Here is a 14,432-nt window from a genome sequence, read left to right as displayed (position 1 = left end):
AGTAGGAAGCACAAAAGCAGTAAAAATAAGTATCAGTCAAGGGATTCACAAAATAAAACGATGTAAAGTATGACAACCACATACCTAAAACATGGGGTGGGGAGAGAGGAGTAAGGAATGAGTTCAAACTTAAGTGTTCCGTCCACTTAATATAGCCTGCTGTATGCAGAAGGTGTTATGTACAAACCTAATGGTAACCACAAACCAAAAATCAGTAATAGACATGGAAAAAATCAAGAGAAAGGAATCTAAGTATATCACTAAAGAGAGCCAGCAAACTGTGAGAGAAACAAGAGAATATCAGAGGACTACAAAGACAATCACAAAACAAGTAACAAAATGGCAATAAATACATACCTATCAGTAATTACTTTAAATGTAAGTGGACTAAATGCTTCAATCGAAAGACGTAAAGTGACACACTGGATAAAAAAACAAGACCTATTTATATGCTGTCTACGAGAGACTCATTTCTGACCTCAAGACACATACAGATTGAAAGTTAGGGAATGGAGAAACATTTATTATGCAAGTGGATGTGAAAAGAAAGCCAAGATAGGAATACTTTTATCAGACAAAATGAGGATTTAAAATAAGACTATAATGAGACAAAGGAGGATACTGTATAATAATGAGGGGAACCAACCGTCTAACAAGAGGATATACCAATTGTAAATATTTATGAACCCAATCTGATTGGAGCAACACATAAAACAGTTAATAACAAAGATAAAGGAACTAATTGATAGCCATATGATAATAGTGGGGGTCTTTTAACACCCCATTTACATCAATGGACAAATCGTCCAAACAGAAAACCAACAAAAAACAGTGTTTTTTTAATGACACACTGGACCAGATGGATTTAACAGATACATTCAGAACATTCCATCCTAAAATAGCAGAATACACATTCTTTTCAAGTGCACACAGACCATTATCCAGAATAAATCACATATTAGACCACAAAATAAGTCACAACAAATTAGAAAAGATCAGTCATATCGTGCATTTTTTTTTTGACTGCAGTGCTATGATTGATACTAGAAATAAATCACAGGAAAAAAATCTGGAAAGAGCACAAATACATGGAGGTTAAATAACAGACTACTAAACAATGAGTGGGTCAACCAAGAAATCAAAGAAGAAAACAAAAATTACAGGGAGAGAAATGAAAATGAAAACACAGTGGCTCAAAATCTTTGGGATGCAGCCAAAGCTGTTCTGAGGGGGAAGTTTATAGCAATACAGGCCTACCTCAAGAAGCAAGAAAAATCTCAAATAAACAACCTAACCTTGCATCTTAACGGACTAGAAAAAAGAACAAAACCCCAAACCATTAGAAGGAAGGAAATAATAAAGATTTGAGCAGAAATAAATGATATAGAAACTAAAAAATAGAACAGATCAATGAAACCAGGAGTTGGTTCTTTGAAAAGATTAACAAAATTGATCCACCTCTAACTAGACTCATCACAAAAAAAAAAAGAGGACTTAAAAAACAAAATCAGAAATGCAAGAGGAGAAATAATTAGCACGACAGAAATGCAAACAATTGTAAGAGAATATTATGAAAAATTATATGCCAACAAGTTGGACAGCCTAGAAATGGGTGAATTCCTAGAAATATGTAACCTATCAAAACTAAAGCAGGAAAAAGTGAAAATTTGAATAGACCAATTACCAGCAATGAAATTGAATCGGTAATACTATAAAAAAAAGCTCCCAACAACAAAAGTCCAGACCCAGACAGCTTCACAGGTGAATTGTATCAAACATTTAAAGAAGAGTGAATACCTATTCTTCTCATACTTTCCCAGAAAAATGGAAAAGGAAGTAAATCTCCCAAATTCCTACAAAGCCGGCATTACCTTGATACCAAAACCAGATAAAAACACCACAAAAAGGGAGAACTACAGGTTAATATCTCTGATGAATATAGATATAAAAATTCTCACCAAAATATTAGCAAACTGAATACAACAATACATTAAAAAGTTACCACAATTAAGCGAGATTTATTCCTGGGATGCAAGAATGGTTCAATATTTGCAAATCAATCAAAGTGGTACATCAATAAGAGAAAGGATAAAAACCATATGATCATTTCAATAGATGCAGAGAAAGCATTTGACATAGTACAACATCCATTCATGATAAAAGCCCTCAGCAAAGTAGGTTCAGAGGGAACATACCTCTAATAATGAAGGCCATATATGAAAAACCACAGTGAACATCTTCAATGGGGAAAAACAGAGCTTTTTCCTTTAAGGAACAAGACAGGGATGTCCACTTTTACTACTTTTATTCAACATAGTACTGGAAGTTCTAGCCGCAGCAACCAGTCAGTCAGATAACAAAAAATTAAAGGCATCCAAACTGGTGAGGAAGAGGTAAAACTTTCACTCTTTGCAGATGACATGATACTATATAATATATATGCTTAAATATTCTAAAATACTAGTAGAACTAATCAATGAATTCAGTAAAGTTGCAAAATCAATGTACAGAATCTGTTAAATTTCTACACAGTAATAGTGAAGCAGCAGAAAGAGAAAATTAGAAAACAATCCCATTTACAATTGCACCAAAAATAACAAAATACCTAGGAATAAACTTAACCAAGGAAGTGAAAGACCTGTACTCTGGAAAACTATAAAACATTGATGAAAGAAATAGATGACAAAATAAAGAATGGAAAGACATTCCATACTCATGGATTGGAAGAAAAAATATTGTTAAAATGTATATACTACTAGAAAGAGTGTAAACATTTAATGCAATTCCTATCAAAATACCAACAGCATTTTTCACAGAACTAGCACAAGCAAGTTTAAAATTTGTGTGGAACTGCCAAAGACACTGAATAGCCAAAGCAGTCTTGTAAAAGAAAAACAAAACTGGAAGTATCACATTTCTAGACTTCAAGCTGTAGTAATCAAAACAGTATGGTACTGGTACAAAAAGAGACACAAAGATCAATGGAACAGAATGGGAAGTCCAGAAATAAACCCACAATTATGTGGTCAAGTAATCTTCAATGAAGGTGGCAAGAATAGGCGATGGGAAAAAATGTCCCTTCAACAGATGGAGTTGAGAAAACTGGACAGCTACATGGAAAAGAATGAAACTGGACCACTTCCTTTCATCATACAGAAAAATTCAAAATGAATTAAGGACCTAAATGTGAGACCTGAAACCATAAAAATCCTTGAGGAGAACACAGGTAGTAATTTCTCTGACATCAGCTGTAAAAACATCTTTCTTGATTTGTTTCTGGAGGCGAGAGAAACAAAACAAAACATAAGCTATTGGGAGTATATCATAATTTTGCACAGCAAATGAAACAACCAACAAAACTAAAAGACAGTCTACTGAATAGGAGAAAATATTTGCAAATGACATATCCAATAAGGTGTTAGTATTCAGAATATATGAAGAACTTATAGAGCTCAACACCAAAACCCCCAAGTAATCTAGTTATAAATAGGCAGAAGACATGACCAGAGATTTCTTCAAAGAAGACATCCAGATGGCCAGCAGATATGGAAATATGCTCAACATCACTCATCAGCAGAGAAATGTAAATCAAAATCTCAATGAGATATCACCTCACACCTGTCAGAATGGTTAAAATAAAAAACTGAAGAAATAAGTTTTGGCAAGGATGTGGAGAAAAAGGAACCCATCTGTACTGTTGGTGGGAATGCAAACTGGTACAGCTATTGTGGAAGACAGTATGGAGGTTCCTCAAAAAATTAAAAATAGACCTAACCTATGATCCAGTAATCACAGTACTGGGTATTTATTCAAAGAATATGAAAACACTAATTTGAAGGGATATATGCACCCCTATATTTATTGCAACATTACTTACAATAGCCAAATTATGGAAGCAGCCCATGTCCATCAGTAGATAAATGGATAAAGAAGGTGTGATATATACAATGGAATATAAATTCAGCCATAAAAAGATGAAATCTTGCCATTTGCAACAACATGAGTTTATCTAGAGAGTATAATGCTAAGTGAAGAAATCCTTTTCACGAAGATGGTGCTGAAGGCCAAGAAGGAAGCCCCTGCCCCTCCCAAAGCCAAAGCTAACGCCAAAGCCAAAGCTTTGAAGGGCAAGAAAGCAATGCTGAAGGCCGTCCACAGTCACACAAAAAAAGAAGATCCACACATCATCTACATTCCGATGACCCAGGACACTGTGTCTCCAAAGGCAGCCCAAATATCCTCGAAAAAGTGCCCCCAGGAGAAACAAGCTTCATCACTGTGCCATCATCAAGTTGCCCCTGACTACTGAGTTGGCCATGAAGAAAATAGAAGACAACAGTACACTTGTGTTCATTGTGGATGTCAAGGCCAACAAGTACCAGATCAAACAGGCTGTGAAGAAGCTCAACGACATTGACATGGCCAAGGTCAACACCTTGATCAGGCCTGATGGAGAGAAGGTATATGTTTGGCTCCTGACTATGATGCTTTCTTTGGATGTTGCCAACAAAATTAGGATCATCTAAACTGAGTCCAGCTGGCTAAATCTAAATTTTTTCACCATTAAAAAAAAATAATGCTAAGTGAAATAAGCCAGTCATAGAAAGACAAATACCATATGATTTCACTCATACCTGGAACTTAAGAAACAGACAAAAGAACAAGGAAGAAAAAAAGAAAAGAGACAAAGCAAAAAACAAATTCTTAACTAAGAGAACAAATCAATGGTCACCAGAGGTGAGGTGGGGGTGGGTGGGTGAAATAGGTGAAGGGGATTAAGAGTACACTTGTCTTCATGAGTACTGAGTAATATGTGGAATTGTTGAATCACTGTATTCTACACCTGAAATTGATATAACGCTGTATGTTAACTATACTGGAATTAAAAAAAAAATTATGTGGGTGAAATAAATCAACAGTTAGACTTGGGAATTTGATCCTTTGGTTAGTGAACTAGGAATAGGACATAGGGATGAGGAATGAAGTAGTTGGAAGGGAGGAGGGGTGAGACTGTCTTGCATATCTAAGAGAAAGAGAATCATTTACCCTGGCTGGTTTTAACTGGACATTGGTCCAGAAATAGAAGAGTAGAAGCCCAAACTACTTTCATTCAACCTTAATTTTTAAAAAGCCTAAAATTAAAAGAAAAATTGACTCACAAATTGTAGTAATACTAAATGAAAAACTTTAAGGGGAAAAGGTTAATGATACAGAGTTTTGCTAATATAAAGCATGTTGGGCACTTTACTTTGTTTTTGTAATGAAGAATAGCAAAGTGTATTTAACTGTCAACCCACAACATATAGAGAACAGTTAGGAAGGAGAAAGTTTTATCTTAAATTTAAATCTCTACTAATTATTTTATCATGAAATTGATTTCTGCCTAGATTGTAAGAAATACTGCTGTGATATTCTGCTTTAACAAAGTCTACACTGACATCCTCTGAAATAACTGCAGTTTCTGTTAAGCTTGTTTTAGGAGACTGCATTTGTTTAGAATGTTTCATACAGAAAACTGTTCACTTAAAGTTATAAACTGTTTCTCATGGGTATAGAATTTGCCATCAAGCTGATAACATTGATCTCATTGATTTTTGACCTTACAAATTTTGTTCTAAATGAATCGACTAATACGAAAAATAATTGTTGATAGTTCAGGACATTTTGTTAATTATTCTGTTGGATCTATATTTCCTTTGTTACCTTCTTACTCTTGCCATCTTCGTTGGTGATCTGATGAGTAGTTGTGGCATTATATTTGGTTTCCTTTCTTCTCTTTCCTGTATTTAGGCTTTCTCTTTGTGTAAACTATGAAGTTTACATAAAATATCATATGATATCCTGTTTTAAGCTGATAAGAACCTAAGTTGGATTTCATAGAAAAACTGGTCTTCTTCAGCTCACATTTTAGGTTACTGTTATTACAACTTATATTTTTTTATATTTGGTATCTATTTAAAAGCTATTGTAGCTGTAGTCACTTTTAATTTGTCTTTCAACTTTTATACTAGGGTTAAAAGTGATTTATATATCACTTTTTGAATAATAGAGAATTTTGAATTTGTGCATTTACCTTTATTCTTGAATTTTAAACGTTTATGTTTTTACCTTGTTAATTAGGACCTTTTCATTTCAGCTTGAAGAATTCTCTTTAGAATTTCTTGTAATGCAGTGAACTCCCTCTGCTGTTATTTGTTTGGGAAAGTATCTCTCCTTCATTTCTGATGGGCAGCTTGCCCTGTATAGTATTATTGTTTGTCAGTGTTCTTCTTCCAGCACTTTGAACATATCATCCCACTCTCTCGTGGTTTGCAAAATTTCTGCTGATAAAGCTATGGGGATTCCCTTGTACATGAAAGTCTGTTTTCTCTTGCTGCTTTTGAAATTCTTTTTGTTTGATTTTTGAATGTGTCATGGTCAAATCCTCTTTGGGTTCAATATGTTTGGTGATGTTTGAACTTCACATACATGGATATCCGTATCTCTTCTCCAATTGGAGAAATGATCAGCCATTCTTTCTCTCTTTTTTTTTTTTTAAAGATTTTATTTATTTATTAGAGAGAGAGAATGAGAGATAGAAAGCACGAGAGGGAAGAGGGTCAGAGGGAGAAGCAGACTCCCTGCTGAGCAGGAAGCCCGATGTGGGACTTGATCCCGGGACTCCAGGATCATGACCTGAGCCGAAGGCAGTCGCTTAACCAACTGAGCCACCCAGGCGCCCAGCCATTATTTCTTTAGATATACTTTTTGTCCCTTTTTCTCCTTCTTCTCTTGGGACTCCAGTAATGCATGTATTGTTACACTTAATGTATCCTGTAAGTTCTGTAGTCTTTCTTCATTCTTTTTCCATTTCTTTTTCTTTTGCTCTTCTGACTAGATAATTTCAAAATACCTGTGTCTTCAAGCTCATTGATTATTTCTTCTACTTTGAGAGTGAGTCTGTTGTTGTTCTGTATTGAATTTTTCATTGCAGTCATTATATTCCTTAGCTCTGTGTTTTCAAAAAATCATTTCTATGTCTTAAACTTCTCATTTTATTCATGTGATGTTTCCTTAAGTTTGTTTAGTTGGCTTTTTTTTTTTGTATTTCACTAAATTTCTTTAAAGATGATTATTCTGATAAAAAAAAGATGATTATTCTGAACTTTTTGTCTGTTACCTCCTAGATCTTTGTTTTTTAGGGTCACTTATTAGGTCACCCCCTCCTCCCTTCCAACTACTTCATTCCTCATCCCTATGTCCTATTCCTATGTCATGTTTCCCTGATTTGTCATGATCCTTATGTTCTTGCATTGGTGTCTGCACATTTGAGGAAGCGGTCTCCTCTTCCAGTTTTTATAGGTTCATTTGACAGGGGAAGACTTTGAACAGTCACCCTGGCTGGTGAGCTTGAATGCGCCAGCTGGTAGAATCTGTAGGTAGTCAGTGCTTGCTGCTGAGATCTTGATAGATGAAGCCAGTGCACATTTTTTGAGGTCAGGTGGATTGCCGGCTTGGCTCTGTCATCAGGTAGAACCACTTGCAGGGCTGTGATTGCACCTGGATATGGGCTGGGCTCAGTAATCATCCCTGGTTAGTTGTGGCCACACTCGGTACTGAAATGGCCAGGTCATGCCAGACTGGTGTTTGTATTTAGGTGGGTCTGTCACACCCAGCCCTCAGGCTGGGCTCTGTGACTGAGGAAGGCTAAAGGCTGTCTGTGCTTTTGGGCGGGGACACAGGCTGGTCTCTGTGATGATGGAGGGTATGCGCATCTTTTGCTGTGTTTGGGCATGGTAACTGGTTGGGTTTTCTACCTGGTCAGGGATTCTGGTTCTGCCTGGTCAAGAGTGTTCATTGACTGGTCTTCCAGCCTGGCAGGGTCACAAGCTATGCCTTGCATCTGAGTGCAGCCTGGAGGCCAGGCTCTGCAGTCTGGTAGTGTCACTGACTGCTCTCTCTAGTTGGCTGGTCTGTTGATTGGAGATCCCCAACGAGGCAAAACTGATGACTGTGTCCGCTGGGCTGATCTGGTCACCATTTATCTCTGAAGATGGGCAGAAGTGCAGGTGGGGCTTTCTTATTAGGCAAGGTTGCCAGCAGAGACATGTGCCACCACCAATATCCATTGACTGGTTTCTTTGTGCCCCATCCCCTTTCTTTGTTACTAAGTGATCCCAGGTGGTCTATCCTTGCCAATTCCTTCAGTGTTCCCGAGAGGCAAGACAGAAGTGCACCTCCTGAAGTTCACCCCTCAGCATTGGGGAAGCTAGATACCTCTCGAGGGCTCTTTTTTCCTAAGGAAAAACCATAGCCCTAGGGAATCCCTTTCAGTGTGGTGCTATGCTGGCCTGAGAAAGGGCTGATTGTTGTAAAACTACTCCTCTTTCCCTTCTAATATGATTTTTTCCAGTCTTGTGGTCTTAAGTGTTTGTGTTGGCCTCACCTCCCAAGTTCTAGGATTTTCACAAAGATATTCTTGTGTGTTGATAGTTGCTAATGTCTGTTTTTGTGGGGGACAATCTAGAGTCTGGGTTCTCTGATTCTTCCATCTTCTTGATATCACTACTCATATAATCTCTTTATTATATTTCTCTCTTTCCTTCTGGGATTTTCATAATGCATGTGGTCTTCTTGAAGGTATTCTATTGGTTCCTGAGCAACATTTCACTTTTTTTTTTTTAAATTTCTTTCTCTTTCTGTTCTTTGGATTGTATACAGGTTTCTCCTGCTTTCTGAAACTTTGTGTTATACTGCTTTGCTTTGATGAAGACCTATGTTAGTACAGTAATGGCTCTTTTCATAAAAGTGAAAATCCTTTCGGATTTCTTTGAATTAACAAAAATAGGTACTAACTAATAGAGGTCTTTCATAAAAGTAAGGTGGTGTAATGCAGACTTTTGGAAAACAGAGAATACTCTTTGCTTTATACCATTTTGGCTTTTTTTTTTTAATTATGTTATGTTAGTCACCATACTATACATCATTAGTTTTTGATGTGATCCACGATCCATTGTTTTCGTATAACACCCAGTGCTCCATGCAGTATGTGCCCTCCTTAATACCCATCACTTGGGCTAACCCATCCCTCCACCCACCTCCCCTCTAAAACCCTGTTTGTTTCTCAGAGTCTCTCATGGTTCTCTCCCTCCAATTCCCGCCTTCATTTTTCCCTTCCTTCTCCTAATGTCCTCCATGCTATTCCTATGTTCCACAAATAAGTAAAACCATATGATAATTGACTTTCTCTGCTTGACTTATTTCACTTAGCATAATCTCCTCCAGTCCCATCCATGTTGATGTAAAAGTTGGGTATTCATCCTTTCTGATGGCTGAGTAATATTCCATTGTATATATGGACCACATCTTCTTTATCCATTTGTCTGTTGAAGGGCATCTCAGCTCTTTCCACAATTTGGCTATTGTGGACATTGCTGCTGTGAACATTGGGGTGCATATGGCCCTTCTTTTCACGACATCTGTGTCTTTGGGGTAAATACCCAGGAGTGCAATTGCTGGGTCATAGGGTAGCTCTATTTTTAATTTTCTGAGGCACCTCCACACTGTTTTCCAAAGTGGCTGTACCAACTTGCATTCCCACCAACAGTGTAAGAGGGTCCCCTTTCTCCACAACCTCCCCAACGTTTGTTTCTCTCCCTGTCCATTTTTGCCATTGTAACTGGTGTAAGGTGGTATCTCAGTGTGGTTTTGATTTGAATTTCCCTGATGGCTAATGATGATGAACATTTTTTCGTGTGTCTGTTACCATTTTTATGTCTTCTTCAGAGAAGTGTTTGTTCATATCTTCTGCCCATTTTTTGACTTGATTATTTGTTTTTTGGGTGTTGAGTTTGAGAAGTTCTTTATAGATCTTGGATACCAGCCCTTTATCTGTAGTGTCATTTGCAAATATCTTCTCCCATTCTGTGGGTTGCCTCTTTGTTTTGTTGACTGTTTTCCTTTGCTGTGCGGAAGTTTTTTATCTTGATGAAGTCCCAAAAGTTCATTTTTGCTTTTGTTTCACTAGCTTTTGGAGATGTATCTTGAAAGAAGTTGCTGTGGCCGATGTCAAAGAGGTTACTGCCTATGTTCTCCTCTAGGATTTTGATGGACTTCTGTGTCACACTGAGGTCTTTCATCCATTGGCTTTTAAAAGGTTTCAAAGAAAAGCTCTACTTTTGGATAGTGGGGGAAACTTGTATTTTGACTTATCCTATCTTTAAGTAAGCTGATTCTTCTTCTTGCCCAAATCTGCTGTTGATCCCTTTAGTGAATTTTTAGGTTTAGTTAGTATTTCTTAGATCCCTTTAGTTAGAATTGTTAGTCATTCTCCAAATTTATTTTTTGGTCCCTTTTTTACTTTATCTTCATTGATATTTTCATTTATTTATACATTGTTTTTCAGGTTTCCTTTGGTTTTCTTTGAGCTCTTTGAGTGTGTTTTATATAGTATATTTAAGATCTGTTAGGTCCTATATCTGGACTTCTCAGGGATCACTTCTTTTGGTTTATTATTTTTTCTTGTGAATGACCCATGTGTTCCTGTTTTATTTGTATATTTTGTGAGTTTTGTTGTTGCATACTGGACATTTGGATATTATAATGTGATAACCATGGAAATCAGATTCTATCCCTTACCACAGGTTTGCTGTTTTTGATCCTAAAGGCTGCAGTCTGTGTTTTTAGTGGCTTTTCCAGACTGTTTTTGAAAAGATTGTGTTCCATGTCCTATGTGCTCACTGACATCTCTTTTACTTGTGTTCAGATAGTGTTTTGTTAGGGAATTCCTTGAATGCCAAGAACTAAAAATTAAAAATAAAGAAAATAAATAATAAGCCAGTCTTTGCACATTTCCTTTGTGTTGAGAGACTAATTCATCAGTTACCCAAGCTCTTTACAGCTAGCTCTGTCTTAGCCTGGAGAGTAGAGGTGAAAGCATGGAAATCCTTATGTCTTTTGTGCATGTGTCCTACCCTGAATATATTCATGGCTTTCTATATGTCCCAGCATACACAGACACTTTTGAATGCTCTCATTTCCCAAGGAACCTCTCTCCTCAGCTCTTTCTCCTGGGCATTAAGCTGTCTATATTATGTCTTAGCTATAATCTTTTGCTTCAAGTAAGTGAAGACTTTTAGTTCACTTTACAGTATTTTAGCAATGCTGTTTTTTTAAAATCCCTGGGTGAAAAAAAGACATGTACCTTGTGTCAACCCTTCATGTAACTGCCAGACAGACAGATCAGGACAGATACCTTAGTTTGTTAATGATGTCTCTGCTCCTTCCAGACGGAAGGAGGAGGGTCCTACAAGAGTGCTGCTGAGACGGGGAGGGGTGGAGCAAGGTTGGGTAAAAATACCACAAAGGTTTCCTGCAAGTTACAAGTTGGCTTTTTTCTTGATTCATTGTTCTCATGGTGATTGTAAACCTTCTACTGTATTCTAGACTACTGAGAAAGTTGGTTGTGAGTTTTTGCTTGTTTTTTTTTTTTCGTGTTTCTGTTAAGGGAATGGAGTTTGGAGTTGCCTACCCTGCCATTTTATTGACACCATTTGACCATCCTTTTCTGTTAAGTCCTCCCCGCCTATCTTTTTGCCTTTTTGGGAAGTTTCTTCTCCTCTTCCTCACTCTCCCCTCTGCCTTAGTTCTTTTTAGGAAGGTTGATTTTATTACTAGTCTTTATGTCTTTTGTAGTTATGGCCATTTTAAAATTCTGTACTCTTCCTTGTGGTTTGGATGTTCAGGAGTTTTTCCCCCCCATTGAGGGGAATTGAAAATTGGTGAGATATCTAAAGATCTCTTTGTGCTTTACTGCTGAGCCACCAGTTTTCTGAACTGAGGGAGAGCATGTGTTCTTTCTGTGTCTCTTCTTTGCTGCCTGGTTGCTAGTTCTCTTTGTTCTCCAATCCTTTCCGCAATCTCCTCTGCCAATGGAGAACTCTCTTCTGTCTACCCTACTGTGAACCTTGGTGTAGAGCTGCTTCTTACTCTCTGAAGCCCTGGGTTGCCTCCAGGGGTTTCTCCTGGCTTTTCTGTGCTACCTCCAGCGTTCAGTTGTTGAGTATCTTGAATCCCTCAGAAGGAGCTCTCTGAGCTTTCTTGCCCTGCTCCCCATCTGCAGTGGTTAGCGGCAGTGTGCTCGGGGAGATGCTGCACAACTCACAGGTTCATCTCTCTCCATGCTCCTGCTCTTCCCCCAGCCTTTGGTGCACTGACTCTATAACCTGGGATCAGGTGGGCGTTGTCTCTTTGCTATAGGTTTCCCTTGGAATTTTCTTTCATTACTCCAGTCCACATGCAGTCTTCATGGTTTGGCTGGTTTCTCCTTACCCTGTCTAGTGCAGGTTCTTTATCCTTCTGCATCTTCACCAGGCTTCTGAGCATGTCATTGAGTCTCTTCTGTCTCATGAATGTCTTGTCACTTTCCCTATTTAGTTCATTTAGGTTTTTCCTTACCCCTAATTCTTTTTTTAAAAGTATGATTTTGTAGTTAATCTGGCTTATTTTGGCTGGTGTGAGAATGATCATTATCTTATGAACTTCTACTTAATATCAGAATGTTTTTAAAAATACTTCAGTGATACTGCTCTCAAAAATAGAGAATATGTGTTTATCTTTTTTTTTGTATAATAGTAACTATAATGATGGTAAACATTAAGTACTTATGAGTAGTAGTAGGCATCTTGGTGAACACTTTAAATGCATTATCTCATTTGATACTCACAAACTTGAGAATAGGTATTGTTAATCATTTGCATTTTACTGATGAGAGATTAAGTAGGTAGGTCATTACACAGCTAGTTAGTGGTACTTTTGAACTCAGGGCTGTCTGTCTCTAGGGCAGAGTTTGCAAATTCACATCCCTAAGTGGGGCAGATATGTAATATAAATGCAAGAAGAGAGTAGTGCATGAAAAAATAACAAAGCAAGCAGCATGATGAATGACAGTTACCATTCAGCTTAGATACTGGTGGCAAAGTCTTTTGGAAAATACATGCCTCATTTAAAGGGTTTGGTCACTTTTCAGTTCCAGCCAGTTGTTGCTTTGTGAGAATATGGATCTAATATTTCAGATTTTCTGACTTTTCAGTAGAAGCCAGAAATCTGTATTTTTTATCTGAAACAACTCAGTTTCTAAATTGTTGCTGCTGGTTCAGGTAAAAATAAAATCTGATGTGGAGATACACATGATAAGTCTGAAGTGACACATGTCTGCAGGCCCAGTCTGTTCTCTGGGAAGCCAGTTTCCAATCTCTGGAATAGAGCCTGAACTTTCTTTCAGCCACTTGCTCCTGCTGTCTCCCAGTGCCCACCTTACTGCCTTCCTTTCACATATGTGCTAAATAAATTAAGGAAGTGAGGACCTGCTCTTGAATGAATGTATTTTACTTATTATTGTTATGCAACTGTGCTACTTTAGATTGAAACTATGAAGACAGTACTTAGAAACATATTTTTAAAAACATCCTGAATTCTGTTTTATCTTCATAAGCAATAGAGTTCCATTGAAAGGCGTATCTTAGAGTGAGTTGATGTGAGGGTCTTAAGTTTACTGAATGCCTAGTTTATTCTTACTCATTACTCATGACTTTCCCTCTCTTCTGCCCCCCCCTTTTTTTGACATAGCTTTCACTTTCAGAAGAACAGAATGAAATAACGAAAAATGGCTGTGAATCTAAAGAGCTGGTCTACCTCGTGCACATTGCTTGTCAGGTAATTTTGTGGATGTGTAGATTCCTTTTAATGCATTTTTTACAGCATCTAATAGAATTCACAGAAGGATACTTGTATGATATCGAAATGAAATTGGATTATGTATGACCATTGTTTGGTATCCTTTAAAAAAGACATAAATGTGTTCATACAAAATTACATGGAATGCACAATTTAGTATTGTAACTTGCATATCTTCTGTCTGCATTTTAAGAAAGTTTTTAAGGCTTTAGACATTTGTGGACGAATAACAGTGACTATGGTAACACAGATGTTTTGTGTTATTCTTTCTCCCAGTCATATTGGTGATTCTGCATGTACTCAGAATCGAAACAATTAATAAAATCAGTCCTACAGATATTTAATTTACAAACTTAAATGAAAACTCTTCTTGTAAGAGTAAAGGAAATCATCTTTTATTGATGATAAGATTAAATGAATCAACTACTTGTCACCTATTACAGTAAAAGAGCAAACAAAGTTTCAGTTGTCTCTGCCTGAGATGCTCACTTTTCTACCAGGCAGGAAGTTTCACTGTAGTGGATGTAGTGTGTGTATGTGTATGTTTTAGAAGGGGACTGTTTCTTGACTCTTAGTGTTAGAACTTTTGTGAGGATAATTACTGTGATTTCTCTCAATGAGATTTGAAGTAGGTCATTTGTAGCATTGATTATTTCCTCCACCAAGTAAGTAGTTTAGTTCCTTTGCTTACTTTACTTTCATTAAGCCTTTTTTTTTTT

General features: G+C 37.2%; 1 protein-coding gene and 1 long non-coding RNA gene across 7 annotated transcripts in view; one reads left to right on the top strand and one right to left on the bottom strand.

The window, feature by feature from the left end:
• ARHGAP32 (Rho GTPase activating protein 32) overlaps window positions 1-14,432 on the top strand; it is a 311,991-nt gene that overhangs the window by 178,510 nt on the left and 119,049 nt on the right. For all 6 annotated transcript variants that reach the window (XM_073903977.1, XM_073903975.1, XM_073903974.1 and 3 more), the window contains one exon: window positions 13,606-13,692. In XM_073903977.1, coding sequence (XP_073760078.1) covers window positions 13,606-13,692 — 87 coding nt within the window. The remainder of the gene's footprint in view (window positions 1-13,605; window positions 13,693-14,432) is intronic.
• Window positions 1-14,432, bottom strand: part of LOC141374552 (uncharacterized) — a 68,959-nt gene that overhangs the window by 51,483 nt on the left and 3,044 nt on the right. The gene's annotated exons all lie outside the window — the stretch shown is intronic.

Source organism: Callorhinus ursinus, unplaced genomic scaffold (genome assembly GCF_003265705.2).
Source record: "Callorhinus ursinus isolate GAN/ISIS: 27379988/994484 unplaced genomic scaffold, GSC_fseal_2.0 scaffold19, whole genome shotgun sequence".
NCBI classification, from domain to species: domain Eukaryota; kingdom Metazoa; phylum Chordata; class Mammalia; order Carnivora; family Otariidae; genus Callorhinus; species Callorhinus ursinus.
The sequence above is the reverse complement of the archived record's forward strand: the minus strand, read 5'-3'. Positions and strand labels throughout refer to the sequence as shown.